The 16,695-nt window shown below is 44.4% G+C and overlaps 1 protein-coding gene across 3 annotated transcripts in view; it reads left to right on the plus strand.

Moving 5' to 3' along the window:
• STK24 (serine/threonine kinase 24) overlaps nt 1-16,695 on the plus strand; it is a 127,083-nt gene that overhangs the window by 55,026 nt on the left and 55,362 nt on the right. For all 3 annotated transcript variants that reach the window (XM_050949817.1, XM_050949826.1, XM_050949834.1), the window contains one exon: nt 16,606-16,662. In XM_050949817.1, the coding sequence (XP_050805774.1) occupies nt 16,606-16,662 (57 nt within the window). The remainder of the gene's footprint in view (nt 1-16,605; nt 16,663-16,695) is intronic.

Genomic DNA, 16,695 nt, shown 5'->3' on the forward strand with positions numbered 1-16,695 from the left:
TACGGAGCAATATGAGGTACAAAAGGGACACAAATTTAGGTATGGGTATTATGAAGGAAAATGTGGAGCGATGTAGGAGGGAAGGGGAATATGTGTTGTATATGTATGTGCAGAGCTGGAGTGATTGATTTAAATAAATTATTTGAATCATGATTTAAATCAGCAAGCTGTAAACCTCAAATTAAATAAATAGTTTTAATCTTGTTTTACATTTGTGCTTGCTAGTTAGTTATTTTCTTAAATGGAACCTCAGTGGTTAGTAAAATGTGCTGCTACTTCTTGCTAACCAGGAGGATACACTATATACACATTTATTTAATCAGGTATATAGGTTAACATACATGGATTCAGATTCTTAATTTTTACATTTTTTAATTATTAGAAAATTTTAATTGACTAATTTCTTATTTACTAGGTGTTGATTAACTTTTACTCATGATTTGTGTCAAGCTGCATTTGGATGGAAATTGGAAATGAATTAAAAATGCACAAGTCAACATTTTAAAATAGTTGTATTTAACTGATAAAACAGCCTTAAATATGGATAAATAAGGAATAAAATCGCTTATGAACATGTTTTTCATTTATAATAGACCTATTAAACAAAAGAAGTATATTCTGTAGTTAATGAATTGAATATTTTTTCTGTTCACCGTGGTCTTCAAGATTTTAGAACTAGTCAATCCCATCCTCTCACCTCATTATTATTCATAGATTGTAAGAGGAAGACAAGCTTTCCTAGTGTGCTCGGGATTTCCCTTCACTGCTCCACAACCATCCCTGATGCTAGTGTCGGACGCGTCAGACTTGGAGTGGGGAGCTCATCTTGGGGACACAGGGCTCATCTTGGGGACACAGGGCCTCTGGTCACAGACAGATCTCCGTCTTCATATCAATGTCAGGAAGCTCAGGGTGGTATGCCTAGTGTGTCAGTCATTCCGCCCATATCTAGCAGGTCATGACGGACAACACGACTGCAATGTTCTATATCAACAAACGGGGTGCACGTTCCTCACCCCTGTGCCAGGAAGTCCTCAGGTTATGGGACTTTCGTATAGAGCACTTAGTTGATCTGAAGGCGTCGTACCTTCCAGGGGTCCAGAACAAGCTGGCAGACTGCCTCAGCAGATCTTTTCACAGCCGCGAATGGCCCCTTCGCCCGGATATTGCATCTTCGCTCTTCCAGAGGTGGAGCTATCCCCTGGTCTACCTCTTCACTACACGACACAACAGAAGGTGTCAGCAGTTCTACTCCTTCCAGAATCACAGTCTGGGCTCCACAGCGAATGCGTTCCTCCTGCATTGGGGGGACTACTTCTATATGTCTTCCCACCCATACTGTTTATTCACAAGGTCTTGCTCAAGATCCGCAGAGACTGGGCTCAGGTCATTCTCAAAACACCAGTCTGGGCCCGCCAGGATTGAAACATGTCTCTCCTAGACATGTCAGTCAGAGCCCCGATTATCCTGCCACTCTTCCCGAGCCTTCTCATGCAGGATCACAGGGGCTTCTGGCACCCGAACCTGCAGTTGCTACACCTCACAGCCTAGAGGTTCCATGGCTGAATACTTTCGAGGTCTCCTGTTCAGAACAAGCCAGACCGTTTCTCTTGGGCAGTCGGAAACCCTGTACTAGGGCCACGTACCTGGCCAAGTGGAAGATATTTTCAGTCTGGTCAGCTCAGTGCGACTTTCCCCTGGCGCTAGCCTCAGTGCCCCACATTTTGGATTACCTTTTCCACCTAAAGCAGGAAGGTCTCTCTTTGTCTTCTATAAGAGTACAGCTGGCTGCCATCTTGGCTTTCCACCTCGGGGTACAGGGCTGCTTGCTTTTCGCTAACCTCCTGGTCAGTGGCTTCCTAAAGGGCCTCGACAGGTTATACCTGCATGTCCACCAACCGGTTCCTGCTTGGGACCTTAACTTGGTCCTCTGTAGGCTCATGGATCATCCCTTTGAGCCTCTAGCAACATGCTCCCTGCTCTTCCTCTCCTGCAAGGTCGCGTTCCTGGTGGTGATAACTTCAGCTCAGAGGGTGTCTGAGCTCAGGACTCTAAAGTCTGAGGCACCCTACACTGTGTTTTTTAAGGACAAGGTTCAGCTCAGGGCCCGTCTGGCCTTCCTCCCGAAGGTGGAATTGCAGTTCCACATCAACCAGGACATTTTCCTCCCGGTTTTCTACCCCAAACCTCATGTGAGTAGCAGGGAGCAGAGGCTCCACACTCTCGACGTCTGTAGAACACTGGCCTTTTATATTGAAAGGACGAACGTTTCAGGAAGGCGGTACAGCTCTTTGTCACAGTGTCATACAGGATGAAGGGCCAGCCTGTTTCGACACAGTGCATTTCATCATGGATTGTGGCCTGCATTACCAAGTGCTGCAGTCTACCAGGAATCCCTGCACCCCTGGTAATGGCACACTCTAAAGAGTGCAAGCTTCAACTGTCTCCACCCAGGAAATTTGCAGGGCGGTGACGTGGTCATCGATACACACTTTCATCGCACACTATGCAATTTCTAGGATGCCAGAGATGATGTGGCCTTTGGTAGAGCAGTACTCTACTCAGTGGACAGCTCCGACCCCACCTCCTGAATGTGCTTGGGAGTCACCTGATTGGAATTGACATGAACAAGCACTCAAAGAAGAAAAAACAGTTACTCAACTTCTCGTAACTGTTCTTCAGGATGTGGTGTTCATGTCCATTCCAATACCCACCCTCCTACCCGTCTGTTGGAGTAGCCAGCAAGAAGGAACTGAAGGGGTGGCGGGTCGGCAGGGCTATATATTAGGCGCCACAAGGGCGCAACTCCAGGGGGCGCCCAGGCTGACCCAACAGATTCTGCTAAGGGAAAAATCTTCCAGCCATTGTGCACATGCACACTCACACACCTGATTGGAATGGACATGAACAACACAGCTCAAAGAACAACAGTTATGAGAAGGTGAGTAACTGCATGTTGCTCTGGTGATACAAAACACAATGGTAAACCCATCTTAATTGACCACTAGGCTCTGGCTGCTTTGTGCTTTTGTAAAGTGACATAGTCATAGAGTTTAAGGCCAGGAAGGACCACTAAATCATCTAGTCTTCCCTGAATATCACAGGCCACCAACACTACCCAGCCAGCTATGCACTGAATCCAGCTATGAAAATGAGATCAAAGTAAATGAGACCATAGGAGACTAGACAATTGTGTGTCATAGGCAGAGAATAGGAGGGACCAAGGTGCACCAGTGCTCAAGTCCCCTGTAATGCCAGGGAAATGATTAAATGATATATACCCAGGTAACCCACACCCACATGCTGCAGAGGCAGTATAGACAGTGCTTTGAAGTTCCATCTCATCCCTTTCTGTAGGTTTTAGAGGCCAGCTCCAGAATATACCACAGCTTCAAAGTTATGTCTTTACAGTTACTTTTAGAACGTTAGCATGAGACCACCAACCCAAGACTGTCAGCCCAGGGTGGGAGGCTCAACTCCAAAATGCTGTGTAGACATACCCCTACGTGCCTCGTTACTTTCGGCCTGGGTAAGCATGTTATCTGGATGTCTCTGCTGAAGTAATCCACAGTGAAATAGTTGTCTGCTGATACTTAAGTTGTAACTAGGTTTCACAGGTCGGACACAGTTGAGATGAACTGGGGAATTTCATGCCAGTGTGAGTTATTGTTCAGGTCTACAGACTCAAGAAGACATCACGGTTTTTGTTTCACAACTGTGATGGATTTAGAGTTGCTGCATATCAAATTATGAATACTGCATGTTGGCTTGGGTATTGAGATGTTTACTGTGTGAATATTTTGGTTTGGTTTAATAGGCTGTTTGGAAAAGCAGGTAGAAAGGAAATGAAAGGTTCAGGGTAAGCCACTTCTCAGCAAACACTGTAAGAGTTATTAAGGGACAATACTAAAACTATTAGTTTTGATTATTTTATTTCTGCCTCCTGCCAACCTGCAAAACTGGTTTGGACCAAGAAGGGTCAAAGCCCGAGAACACAGAAGAACAAAAAAAGATAGTAGAATAAAAGGACTCTCTTTCCTAAGAGAGAGTTTGTATTTATTTAGGGGAGCCAGCCTGAGACACAGGACCCATCTGGGTTATCTGGAGGAGTTAGGGCTGACTTGGTCGCCAGTAAAGGATGGTGGGACTTTAGATAAGATAGATATGCCCATAGATGGTTTGCTATTTTTAGAATCCTTTTTTTCCTAAAACCTTTGTTCTGTTGCTAAAATAAACAATAGTTTGTCTCATTACCATACTAGTGGGAAGGGGACAGGAGCATACACACAAGGGGAAGAGGACCACAAACCTTCATAGAAGGAGGAAAGCAGAGGCCAAAAAATAGTGCATGTTGGAGTAGGGCATCAACAAAGCCATTGCAACTGTGCTGAGTGTCTTGGGAGCTGAAATGATTGTCCTGCTGCTTGAATCTACAGCTCTGCATATTGTTACGGGGTGTCAGCTGTGCTATAATTAAGTTTATGAACAGCTTTCTGCTTAAAGGATGATTTTTCTAAGTGCTCTAAAATCCGCATGGTCACTTGGATTGCCTTGAAATTTGGTGTGCCTCGTGGGGACATATAGGTAGGGTAAATGTTCTAGATTTGGGATCATTTGACCAAGGAATTCTGAAGATACCGCCCCCAGGGGGGAAAAAACTTTGAGAAAAGTTTAGGGATTCTGCCAGTGTTTTTGTGTGCAGACCTAGGGATCAAACCATTGGCCCTGATACTGGCAGAGGGGTCTCTATATATGCCCAGCCAGTGTACAGAACCTACTACCGCTTTAGAGAAGCAAAACTTAAATTAATGAGAGTTTAGCTCTCTAGTTAGGCATGGGATTGAATTTCCTAAGCCTGACATACACAGTCATGTACAGACTGAGAAGCTGAGAGGCTTTCTAGTCTCCAAGTTTTCAAGGCATCTTGGTAGTTCAAGGTCAGATGCAGTAGCTACTGATCCTGACCTATACCCAGCCAATGTCAGTTCAGGTCCAACCTAGGGCAAAAATTGTGGGGGGAAGGGATGGGATACTGAGAAGGAGAGCATGTGAATGAGGGGCCAGAGAACTAAGCAAGACTAGAGGCAGGGATACCTATTAACCCCACATTCCCCTGGAAGATAGTGAGGCAATAAGTAAATAGCATGGATTTATCAATAACAAATCATGTCAAACCAACCTAATAGTTTTCTTTGACAGAGTAACAACTAACAAGTCTTGTGGATCAGAGGAAGTGGTAAATGTGGTATATCTTGACTTTAGTAAGGCTTTTGATACTGTCTCACATGACCTTCTCATAACCTTGAGAAATATAACGTAGATGGAGCTACTATAAGGTGGGTGCATAACTGGTTGGAAAAACATTCCTAGAGAGTAGTAATCAGTGGTTCACAGTCAAGCTGGAAAGGGATAACTGGAAGAGACCTGCAGGGATCAGTTCTAGGGGCAGGTCTGTTCAATATTTTCATCAAGGATTTAGGTAATGGTATAGAGCATACGCTTACAGAGTTTGCAGACGATACCAAGCTGGGAGAGGTTGAGTGTGCTTTGGATGATAGAATTAAATTTTAAAATGATCTGTACAAACTAGAGAAATGGTCTGAAATAAATAGAATGAAATTTAGGAAGGAACAATCCAGTTGCAGATGTACAAAATAGGAAATGACTGACTAAGCAGGAATACTGTGGAAAAGGATCTGGGGGTCATAGTGGATAACAGATGAAATATGAGTCAACAGTGTAGTCTTGTGTCCAGTTTCAGGAAAGATGTGGACAAATTGGAGAAAGTCCAGAGAATAGCAACAAAAATGATTAAAGGTCTAGAAAGCATGACCTGTGAGGGAAGATTGGAAAAAATTGGGTTTGTTTAGTCTGGAAAAGAGAAGACTGACAGGGGATGTAACAAGTTATGAAGTACATAAAAGGTGGTTACAAGGAGGAGGGGGAAAAATTGTTGTTCTTAACCGCAGAGGATAGGACAAGAAGTAATGGGCTTAAATTGCAGCAAGGGAGGTTTAGGTTGGACATTAGGAAAAACTTCCTTACTGTTAACGTACTTAAGCACTGGAATAAATTGCAGGGGACTCAACTGGAAGATCTCTTAACGCGCCTTCCAGTTCTATAATTCTCTACACACACACCCTTTATGTGTGTATATGTACCCAAGGGTGGGGGGTGCTCAAGGGGGCTGAGCCCCTCTCCCTACGCTGCATCTGGGATATGGGGAGAGGGGAGTTTGACTTTCTGGGGGTCTGAATCCATTCCCTGCTCCCTGTGCATGTCAGGATTTGTCCCTCGGATGTCTGAATCCCTCTTCCTGCCCTGCACTGGAAAAAGCGTTTATCCTTTTGGATGGGAGCGGAAGACAGGCATGCTGGGAACATGTAGCAAGAACACATTACTTGAGATTAGGGTGAAGAGCTGAGAACAGACATGGTTGATGCATCTCAGAGATTCTCAAGCACTGTGGAGGCAAGATGAGGACACCCACTGAGATGAATGGATCAGTTCACCCATCGCAGAGTTATTGTTTCAGGCTGCATTCACCTCCAGGGAGGTGTTCTCATTGATATGAGAATATCACACTGAGATGAATGGGCCACTTCATACCTCTCATAGCCTTCTATGCTGCAGGTGAATGTGTAGAGCAACTTTCCAAGTCACTACAATTAAAATTAAGATGATTTTTCTGTTTTAAAGGACAATGCTTTTAAGTACCCTAAAATCTTCATGCTTATTCAAATTTTATTAGAACTTGCTCTCTCTCATGGGGACTTGGGATTAGATTAGAGATCCAAATTTTGGGTCTCTTGGATCAAGAGGTTCCATGAAATATAGACCCCCCCAATTTTTTTCTTTAAGTTCACAGATTCTATTTTTTTGTCTATGCCTGGCTTCTAAGGTGCTAATGGCTTAATGGGGCTGGAAAGGGAAGACAGTCTTGAAATTGAGGCAGGAACTCTATGTTGTCGGGTGTTGAGGGAGAAAGGTGGCGTGGGAGAGGCACACCAGTCTTTGAGCTTGCCTTCTCTGATAAAACCAGGTGTATTTATTGAACCATAACCACAGGCATATTTAACAAACAAACAAAAAAATCCTGAAAACCCTACAAAAACAAGACACTCCACTAAACCCACATCTTCCTCTGGAGAGAGGATGAGAGAACAAACATAGCTGTTATGTAGTCACTTTGCTCAATGCAGCACTACTGACAGGCGCTCACATTCTACGATAAGGGTAGTATGTAAACGTATATAGAATAGAATAGCATTGCTGACAGACCTCATGGCAGGAAGACCTCTGTGCCCTGCTACTCCTTAGAGCTGCACAATGTAATGCTGAAGTAAGGCATATTAGGTCTCCCAACATACACATGAATCTTTTTTCTTTGGTCACACACATGGGTCAGGGAGAGGGGCTAATATCCCTCTTGAAGGAGCACAGACCCGCCAGATCACCGTATCTTGCAATCACAGCTCTTTAAGCTGCTCCAGCCAATCGCTCCACCACTTAATACAGCTACACCTGTGTAGTGAATGCTGCTGGAGTGCATGCCAATAATTCCCAGTGGCTAAGTCCAGCTCCATGGGAAAGAGTTACAGTTGTGTGGACATGTACTGTAGCTCTTCATTTCTTGGTTTTCAGAAGTTTTTTTTGCTTAACTTGACATTCGTCTTTGAGTCGTGTCCTTATGGGTGTTCCACTGTAGGTGTGCTTGCGTACCTGCGCTGCTGATCAGGGAACTTCGGTACAGTGTCCGTTAGGCCAACATATGTGCTGTCTCTCCTTGTGCCCTGGCATAAGGCTAGGCAGCGCACACGGGCTAACCCTCTCAGATCCTTCTCAACCACCCCTGGCTAGAGACAAACTATTAGCAATCCCTTCATGACCATTATCTTCTTTTGCTTTTTTATAGTTAGTCTCTCCATTCGTAGTTGTACCTTCTTCTTCTGCTTTCTTCCCAAACAAAACAACAACAAAGACTTTATTTACCCACCTTTTTGTGGAGACCCTTTCCCTAATAGGGTATGCCCAGTTTACAGAAGTACCTCTCTTGCAAAGAGGTCATCCCTTGGGTCATCCCCAATCCCTCCCAGTGCATATGCTGCCTTGAGGAAGGCCACATTCCACAGTAGTGTGATCTCTGCCAGCAGCTCAGACCCTGGTCTCTCAACACAGGGAGTTGAGACAGAAGATCATCTTCATGGAGGCAGCCCTCCAACCCTTCCCGGACCCACGCTGAGAGTCACCTGGCACAAGTGAGTCTTTTCCACAGTCCTCATCATCCAGGGACTGTAGCTTGAAGAAATCAGCTGCTGACCCCTCTCACAAGTCATTAAAAGAGAGAGCAGGAAGTTCCCACAGTGAACCCTGAGTCAGTCGTAAATGGTCTCCAGCATGATCGGTATCCTTGGTACTGTTGGAACCAAGACAGTCCCAGTCTTGTACCCATGGCTTATAAAGATCTGGAATGGCAGATGCCACTGACGTGCCTCAGGAACCATTGCACACAGGCACTGAGTCAGCAGCACCAGAGGACAAAGACAGGAGCCAGCACTCCACTAAGAAGATGCTGCCAATACGCGCTGTACCATCAACACAGTCACTGATGCCCCATGCAACACTGGAACAGTCGGTGCGGGCAAGATCTCCAACCCCCTTGGTATTTCCAGTGGCACTGAGTCAGTTGGTAGCACTGGAATTCCAGCACTTGAGAGAATTCACATATCTGACATACCGATGTCTCCTCTTCTTGGTACCGGGACCTCGGCATAGAGTTTTCCATTAACACGGGAGTCTTCTCTGCTGTTCTGCCATGCACCCATACTCTCTAGTGCAGACTCGGACAGCAAACCAGAGTAGGTTGTTTCATTACCCCTTTCATGATCCCTATGGTGCCCATTACCAAGATGACCCCATAGCATACCTCCAGACAGCCCCACTGCCACCATGGTATAGCCAACTATAGGCACCATCATCCCAGTGGCCATGCTGGGATCCTTGGCCTGCACATCATACCCACACCTCTTGGGCTTCTAGCCTCACCTGTGAACCCCCAAGATGCTTCCCCTCTGCTATGGCATCTAGAGCCTTGGAACTTCCAGAAGAGATTGTGGAGGAACAGGAGGGTGGCATTGAAGAAGAGGTGCTGAGGACCAACATAGCCTCTTCCTCACCAGACGAGCTGTCATACCTCTCCCATGGTCCTTGGCCAGTGATGTCCAGCTTTTCTAGGAGCTGGCAAAGAGAGTTACAGATACACTACAGATACCATTAGAAGAAGTCCGGGACTCCCGTCAGAAGCTCATTGACATACTACACACCTCATACAAGGCACTGGTGAGACCTCATCTGGAATACTGTGTGGAGTTCTGGTCTCCCATGTTTAAGAAGGATGAATTCAAACTGGAACAGGTACAGAGAAGGGCTACTAGGATGATCCGAGGAATGGAAAACTTGTCTTATGAAAGGAGACTCAAAGAACTCGGCTTGTTTAGCCTAACCAAAAGAAGGCTAAGGGGAGAAACGATTGCTCTCTCTAAATATATCAGAGGGATAAATACCAGGAAGGGAGAGGAATTATTTAAACTTAGTACCAATGTGGACACAAGAACAAATGGGTATAAACTGGCCATCAGGAAGTTGAGACTTGAAATTAGATGACTGTTTCTAACCATCAGAGGAGTGAAGTTCTGGAACAGCCTTCCAAGGGGAGCAGTGAGGGCAAAAGGGCTTTAAGACTTAGCTTAATAAGTTTATGGAGGGGATGATGTGATGGGATAGCCTAATTTTGGCAGTTAATTGGTGTTTGACTATTAGCTGTAAATATGCCCAGTGGCCTGTGATGGGATGTTAGATGGGGCGGATCTGAGTTACTACAGAGAATTCTTTCCTGGGTGTCTGGCTGGTGAGTCTTGCCCACATGCTCAGGGTTTAGCTGATTTCCTTCCCAACCCCAAATATGGCATTTTCCTCCAGGGAAGATTGGCAAAGGCCCTGAGGGTTTTTCGTGTTCCTTTGCAGTGTGCAGCATAGGTCACTTGCTGGAGGATTCTCTGCACCTTGAAGTCTTTAAACCACAATTTGAGGACTTCAGTGGCTCAGACATAGGTTAGGAGTTTGTTGCGGGAGTAGGTGGGTGAGATTCTGTGGCTTGCATTGTGCAGGAGATCAGACTAGACCATCAATAATGGTCCCTTCTCACCTTAAAGTCTATGACTCTATTCTCTAAAATAGCCCTCCCTATTATTGAGGCTCTCCTGGACCCCACAAAAACCATATGGCAGACCCCAGCATTTGGTGGCACCTACTTCCAAGACGGCTGATTTAAAAAATATTGTTCCAGCTAGGGAGATAGAATTCCTCTTCTCCCGCCCTCCACCCAACTCCATTGTCATGGCCGTCAACACCAAATGAGATCCACTCCCCCAGACAGGGATTGGAAGTGTTTCAACCTCTTTGGGAGGAAAGCCTATTCCTCGGCCATGCTACAGTTTCAAATTGCCAATTACCAAGCCCTGATGGTGAAATATGACTACGTCAGCTATTCAAAACTTAACTTTATTGATCAGCTGCTTGAGTCACACCAAAACCAGTTCAAAGCCATCATCCAAGAGGGAAAACTAGTGGCAAAGACAGGGTTACAGTCTGCCCTTGACACAGTCGAAGATTGTCCCAATCCATCTCCACAATGGTGGTTAGCCAACGTGTGTCACAGCTACACCTGTTGGGCTTCCCTAAAGAGGTGTGGTCGACCATCTAAGACCTTCCCTTTGAAGGCCCTCAGCTCTTCATGGAGAAAACAGATGCCTCTCTCTCTGCTCACTGGGCATCTACATGTCAGGACAAAAGAGGAAATTTAGTCCACAGTACAAACCACAGAGAAAGAAAACTAAGTTCTCTAGGCATAAACCATCTGGCCCGCAGTCTTCCATATCCCAACTGTTAACCTCCAATTTTGATGTGTTGGTTGAGGTGACGGTAAACCACTCCCGCCAACTGCTGCAGCTGACCACCACTTCCTTCCCATTTGGCTACCATCTGACAATGTTCCCCAGCACCTGGGAATGCATAACATCAGACCAATGGGTCTTGGAGATTGTTTGTTTGCAATGACTACTCCATCCATTTTACCTCCCTATCCCCTTCCACAGCATACTTCCCTGTCCCTCTTCAGGGAACGTTCTCATGAGTTTACTAAGACCAGAGATAGTCTCCTCCGTTAGGAACCATAGAACCAGTACCTCAATATCTACGAGGCAAAGGTTGTTATTTCCTAATACCCAAGAGAAAGGTAGGTTGGAGACCCATACTAGACCTCAGAACACTCAAAAAGTTTGTCAAAGCTCAAAAATCCAAGATGCTCACTCTAGCAACAATTATTCCAGCATTGGGACAGGGAGACTGGTTTTCAGCCTCAGCCTTCAAGACGCCTACTTCCAAATCTCAGTCCTACTGTCCCACAGATGATTTCTCAGATTTATCCTAGGACAAGACCCCATACCAGTACAGAGTACTCCTCTTCAGGCTATCATCCGTTCAGAGAGTATTCTCCAAGATTCTCTTAGTACTGGCTGTCCACCTGTTCTCCCAAGGGATCATGATTTACCTCTACCGACTGCCTCCTCAGAGCCCAGTCCTTCCAATAGGCTCGCCGAGTCACGAAATCTGCAATAGACTTATTCACAGAATTGGGCTTACAGATCAACACCCAGAAATCAACCCTGACTCCAGTGCAGCGCCTGGAATTCATAGGTGCCAACCTCGACTCCTTACAGGCCAAAGCTCTCCTAAATCAGCTTCTGTACCAGGTGACTGAAGGATAGCTAATGTGACACCAATTTTTAAAAAGGGCTCCAAAGGTGATTCTGGCAATTAAAGGCCTGTAAGCTTGACTTCAGCACCAGGCAAACTGGTTGAAACTATAATAAAGAACAATATTGTCAGACATATAGATGAACATAATTTGTTGAGGAAGTGTAAACATGGTTTTAGTGAGGCATGATTTCCCTTTACTAATCTACTAGAATTCTTTGAGAGGGTCAACAAGCATATGGACCCAGGGGATCCAGTGGATATAGTGTACTTAGATTTTCAGAAAACCTTTGACAAGGTCCCTCACCAGAGGCTCTTATGCAAAGTAAGCTGCCACGGGATAAGAGGGAAGGTGCTCTCATGGATTGGTAACTGGTTAAAAGATAGGAAACAAAAGATACGTATAAATGGTCAGTTTTCAGAATGGAGAGAAGTAAATAGTGGTGTCTCCCAGAGGTCTATTCTGGGATCAGTCCTATTCAACATATTCATAAATGATCTGGAAAAAGGGGTAAACAGTCAAGTGGCAAAATTTGCAGATACAATATTACTAAGGACAGATAAGAGCCAGGCAGACTGCGAAGAGCTACAAAAGGATCTCTCAAAACTAGGTGACAGCAACAAAATGGCAGATTAAATTTAATGTTGATAAATTCAAAGTAATGCACATTGGAAAGCATAATCCCAACTATACATATAAAATGATGGGATCTAAATTAGCTGTTACCACTCAAGAAAGAGATCTTGGAGTGATTGTGGATAGTTTTCTGAAAACAATCCACTCAATGTGCAGTGTTAGTCAAAAAAGCAAACAGAATGCTGGGAATAATTAAGAAAGAGATAGATAATAGGCTAGAAAACATCATGTTGCCTCTATATAAATCCAAGGTATGCCCACATCTTGAATACTGTGTGCAGATGTGGTCACCCCATCTCAAAAAAGATATATTGGAATGGGAAAAGGTTCAGAAAAAGGCAATAAAAATAATAAGGGGTATGGAATGGCTTCTGTATGAGGAGAGATTAATAAGACTGGGACTTTTCAGAGGAAATATTATTGAGGGCTATAATTTCATGACTGGTGTAGAGAAAGTAGATAAGGAAGTGTTGTTTACTATTTCTCATAACACAAGAACTAGAGGTGACAACATGAAATTAATAGGCTAGAGGTGACCACATGAAATGAATAGGCAGCAGGTTTAAAACAAATAAAAGGAAGTATTTCTTCACAGAACACACAGTCAACCTGTAGAACTCCTTACCAGAGGATGTTGTGAAGGACAAGATCATATCAGGGTTCAAAAAAGAACTAGATAAATTCATGAAGGATAGGTCCATCAATGGCTGTTAGCCAGGATGGACAGGAATGGTGTCCCTAGCCTCTGTTTGCCAGAAGCTGGGGATGAGTGACAGGGGTGGATCACTTGATGATTACCTGTTCTGTTCATTCCCTCTGGGGCACCTGGCATTGGCCACTGTCGGATGACAGGATACTGGGCTAGATAGACTTTTGGTCTGACCCAGTAGGGCCATTCTTACGTTCTTATGTACCTCTACACAGATTCCTGACTTTGGCCACACTCATATAGACAGCCCATAAATATGAGCCAGGCACTGCCTACAACTCTTGGGGCATATGGCAGCGAGCACAGTGGTAATACCACATGCCAGACTTCACATGCGATGCTTCCAGTTTTGGTTCAGTTCAGTTTACAGACCAGATAGGCAAGATAGACAAATGTCTGTCACTACCCCAACAGTATTAAAAAAATTCTGTAGATGGGTGGAAAGACCCTGTAAATGTTTGCAAGGGGATCCCCTTTTCACAAACCTCCCCGTCATTTCTTCTCATCACTGACACATCCCTCATAGAATGGAAGGTGCATATAAACGACTTCACGACAAAAGGCAGGTGAAGATATCCCTCCACATCATCCTTCTCAAACTAAGGGTGGTCAGGAATGCCTGTGCCCATTTCCTGCCACTGATCAAGGGATCACACACAAGAGTCCTGACAGACAGCATAGCATGTATGTACTATATAAATCAGCAAGGAGGAGTCAGATCACCCCTCCCTGTGCAGAGGCAGTGAGACTATGGAACTGGTGTATCTCCCAGGATGGCATACTATCAGCCACTTACCTTCCAGGCACTCAAAACTTGTTAATGGACAGTCTCAGTAGAAAAATTCCCACATGATCACAAGTAGGTGATAAACCCAGTGGAACTTCATAACCTATTGAGGCAGTGAGGGACACTGACCACAGACCTGTTTGCCATTTGCCTGAACAAGAAATGTCCAGGCTAGTGATCCCGATCATAGGACAGCACTCCGTGGGCGATGCTCTTCTTCTCCTCCGGAGCAGGGACCTCATCTTTGCGTTTTCTCCATTTTTTCTACTGTCAAAAGTCCTATTAAAAGGAGAAGGAGCTGATTAGTTCTGCTTGGCCAAGACAGACTTGGTATCCTTCCCTGTCACAACTCGCGCCATACCCACCAATTTCTCTCCAATCCACTTCTTATCTCCTCTCGAAGAACCAAGGATGCACCCTACATCCCAACTTGAGGATTCTTCCCCTCAAAGCGTGACTCCTTCATGGTTCAAACATACAGAGAGCTCCTGCTCAAAGGCGGTACAAGAGGTGTTATTACATACTAGAAAGTACTTAATATGCTGGACATAGCTATCTAAATCGTCCAGGTTTCAAATTTGGTGTATCTCCCAACAAATTTGTTTAATACTTGTTACTCTTCCAGAGATCCTAGACTATGTCCTAACTCTAAAAAAAAAAAAAATTCAGTACTATCTTTGTTTCCTCAGAGTCCACCTAGCGGCTGTAGCAGCCTTTCACCATCAAATAGAGGAATACTCAGTGCTATCACACCCAACTACTAAATGATTCCTTAGGGGTATAGTAAACCTTTTCCCACAACCCCGACTGCCTACTCCCATGTGGGACCTAAACCTGGTATTGAAAGGCCTCATTATACCTCCCTTCAAACCTATGCCCACCTGCTTGTTTACATACCTTTCAGTGAAAATGGACTTCCTGACAGCAGTCACTTCACCTAGGAGATTAGGAGAAGTAGCAGCTCTGATTGCACATTCTTTTGCCCTGCACTCTCTCAGTATTCTTTTTGGACAAGGTTATGCTCAGGCCACAACCAAAATTCATCCCTAAGGTAACCTCCCAGTTTCACATAAACCAGTTGGTTCACCTTCCAAATTTCTACCCCAAACCTCATCACGACTACTGGGAGGCTATATTGCACACACTAGATGTTAGGAGAGCCCTAGCCTTTTACCTGCATAGGATGAAGGGTTTCAGGAAATCCCCTAAACTTTTCCTCTTAATTGCAGAAAAATCTAAGGACTAAGCAATATAGTTCAAAGACTCTCCAAATAGGTCTCAAACTGCATTAGATGATATCAGATCTTTAGCATGACCCCACCAGACTGTATTTGCACACAGTTCCCGAGGCTGATCTCCTTAGTCACCTTCTTCTAGAATGTCCCTGTCTCAGAAATCTGTAGAGCGGCAACATGGATGTCAGTCCACACCTTTGCAGAACATTATGCAGTCACTGGGGACTCTGATGCCATCTTCGGCTCCACAATATTGTTATCTGTAACTGACCCGACCCCGAAGCCCCAACCCTCTGGTAGGGATATTGCTCAGGAGTAACCTACAGTGGGGTACCCATAGGGACACTACTTGAAGAAAAAGTTACCTTGTGCAGTAATTAAGGTTCCTTTGAGATGTGTGTCCCTATGGGTGACCCACAACCCACCTTCTTGCCCTCTGCTTCAGAGTTCTTGTCAATGACTCTGCCATGAAGAAGGAACTCAGGGGGGTTAGGCTGTGCTGGCACTTTTACCGAAGTTCTCCAATCAGCAGTGCAGGGATGCAAGCACACCTGCAGTGGAGCACCCATAGTGACACACATCTCAAAGAACCATCGTTATTGCACAAGGTGAGCAACTTCTTCTGGGAAGGCAAAATATACCACTGGGCACCTTTAATCAGTGTTAACTAAGTTTTTTTTTTCTTTTTGTCAGAGAATATTAGCTCCTTCTGCAATGAACTACATTAAGGACTGTTATAAGAGCAGGAAGGGACAGTACATGACTCTTGGGAAACCATGAACTGCTTTCACTTGAGCCTCTGGAGCATATTTGTATTGTTTCATTTTCATTGTTCATGAGTCCTCTCTTCTGTCTTGTGCCCCCTACTTATCAGGTTGAGAAACACGGGATTAGACACTTGTAATACTCTTCTTTATATATACAGTTCAACTAGCTAGGGCTTCCCTTCTGCACCAGATGGTTTTCATTAGCTTGAATTAGAGAGAGATCTCCTACTCCCCTGAGTGGTATACTGTGGCAATATAAGGAGTCTACACCTTCCTCTGATCCATCTGTATTTGGCCGTTATGGAGACATAATACCTGAGTACTTCATGTGGACCACTAGTATATTCAGATATGGCAGTTCCTATGTTTCTAGAGGATATAGGACAAGACAGTGTCTGGAAATAAGGATTGTAAAATCTAAGATGGAAAAAAATGAATAAAATGCAATGAAGTCAGTGCATGTTATCGTCAAATAAATAAAAATGTGGAGCAGGAGCAGTATTTTTCTGCCATGACAGATTATATAGTTTAGTGACATTCTGTACCATTACATCTTTACTGTAATAATGAATTCATTTTGTAGCAAAATGAGTGAAGCAAATTGTGAAAGAAACTAAAGTGTGAAGCTACTAATTTCATCTGTTCTGTTTTTGCAGGATACAAAATTATGGATCATAATGGAATACCTTGGTGGAGGCTCTGCTCTTGATTTAGTAAGTAAACTGGTTATGAACGTCATTAATTTA

The sequence above is a fragment of the Gopherus flavomarginatus genome, chromosome 1, assembly GCF_025201925.1.
Source record: "Gopherus flavomarginatus isolate rGopFla2 chromosome 1, rGopFla2.mat.asm, whole genome shotgun sequence".
Taxonomy (NCBI): Eukaryota; Metazoa; Chordata; order Testudines; family Testudinidae; genus Gopherus; species Gopherus flavomarginatus.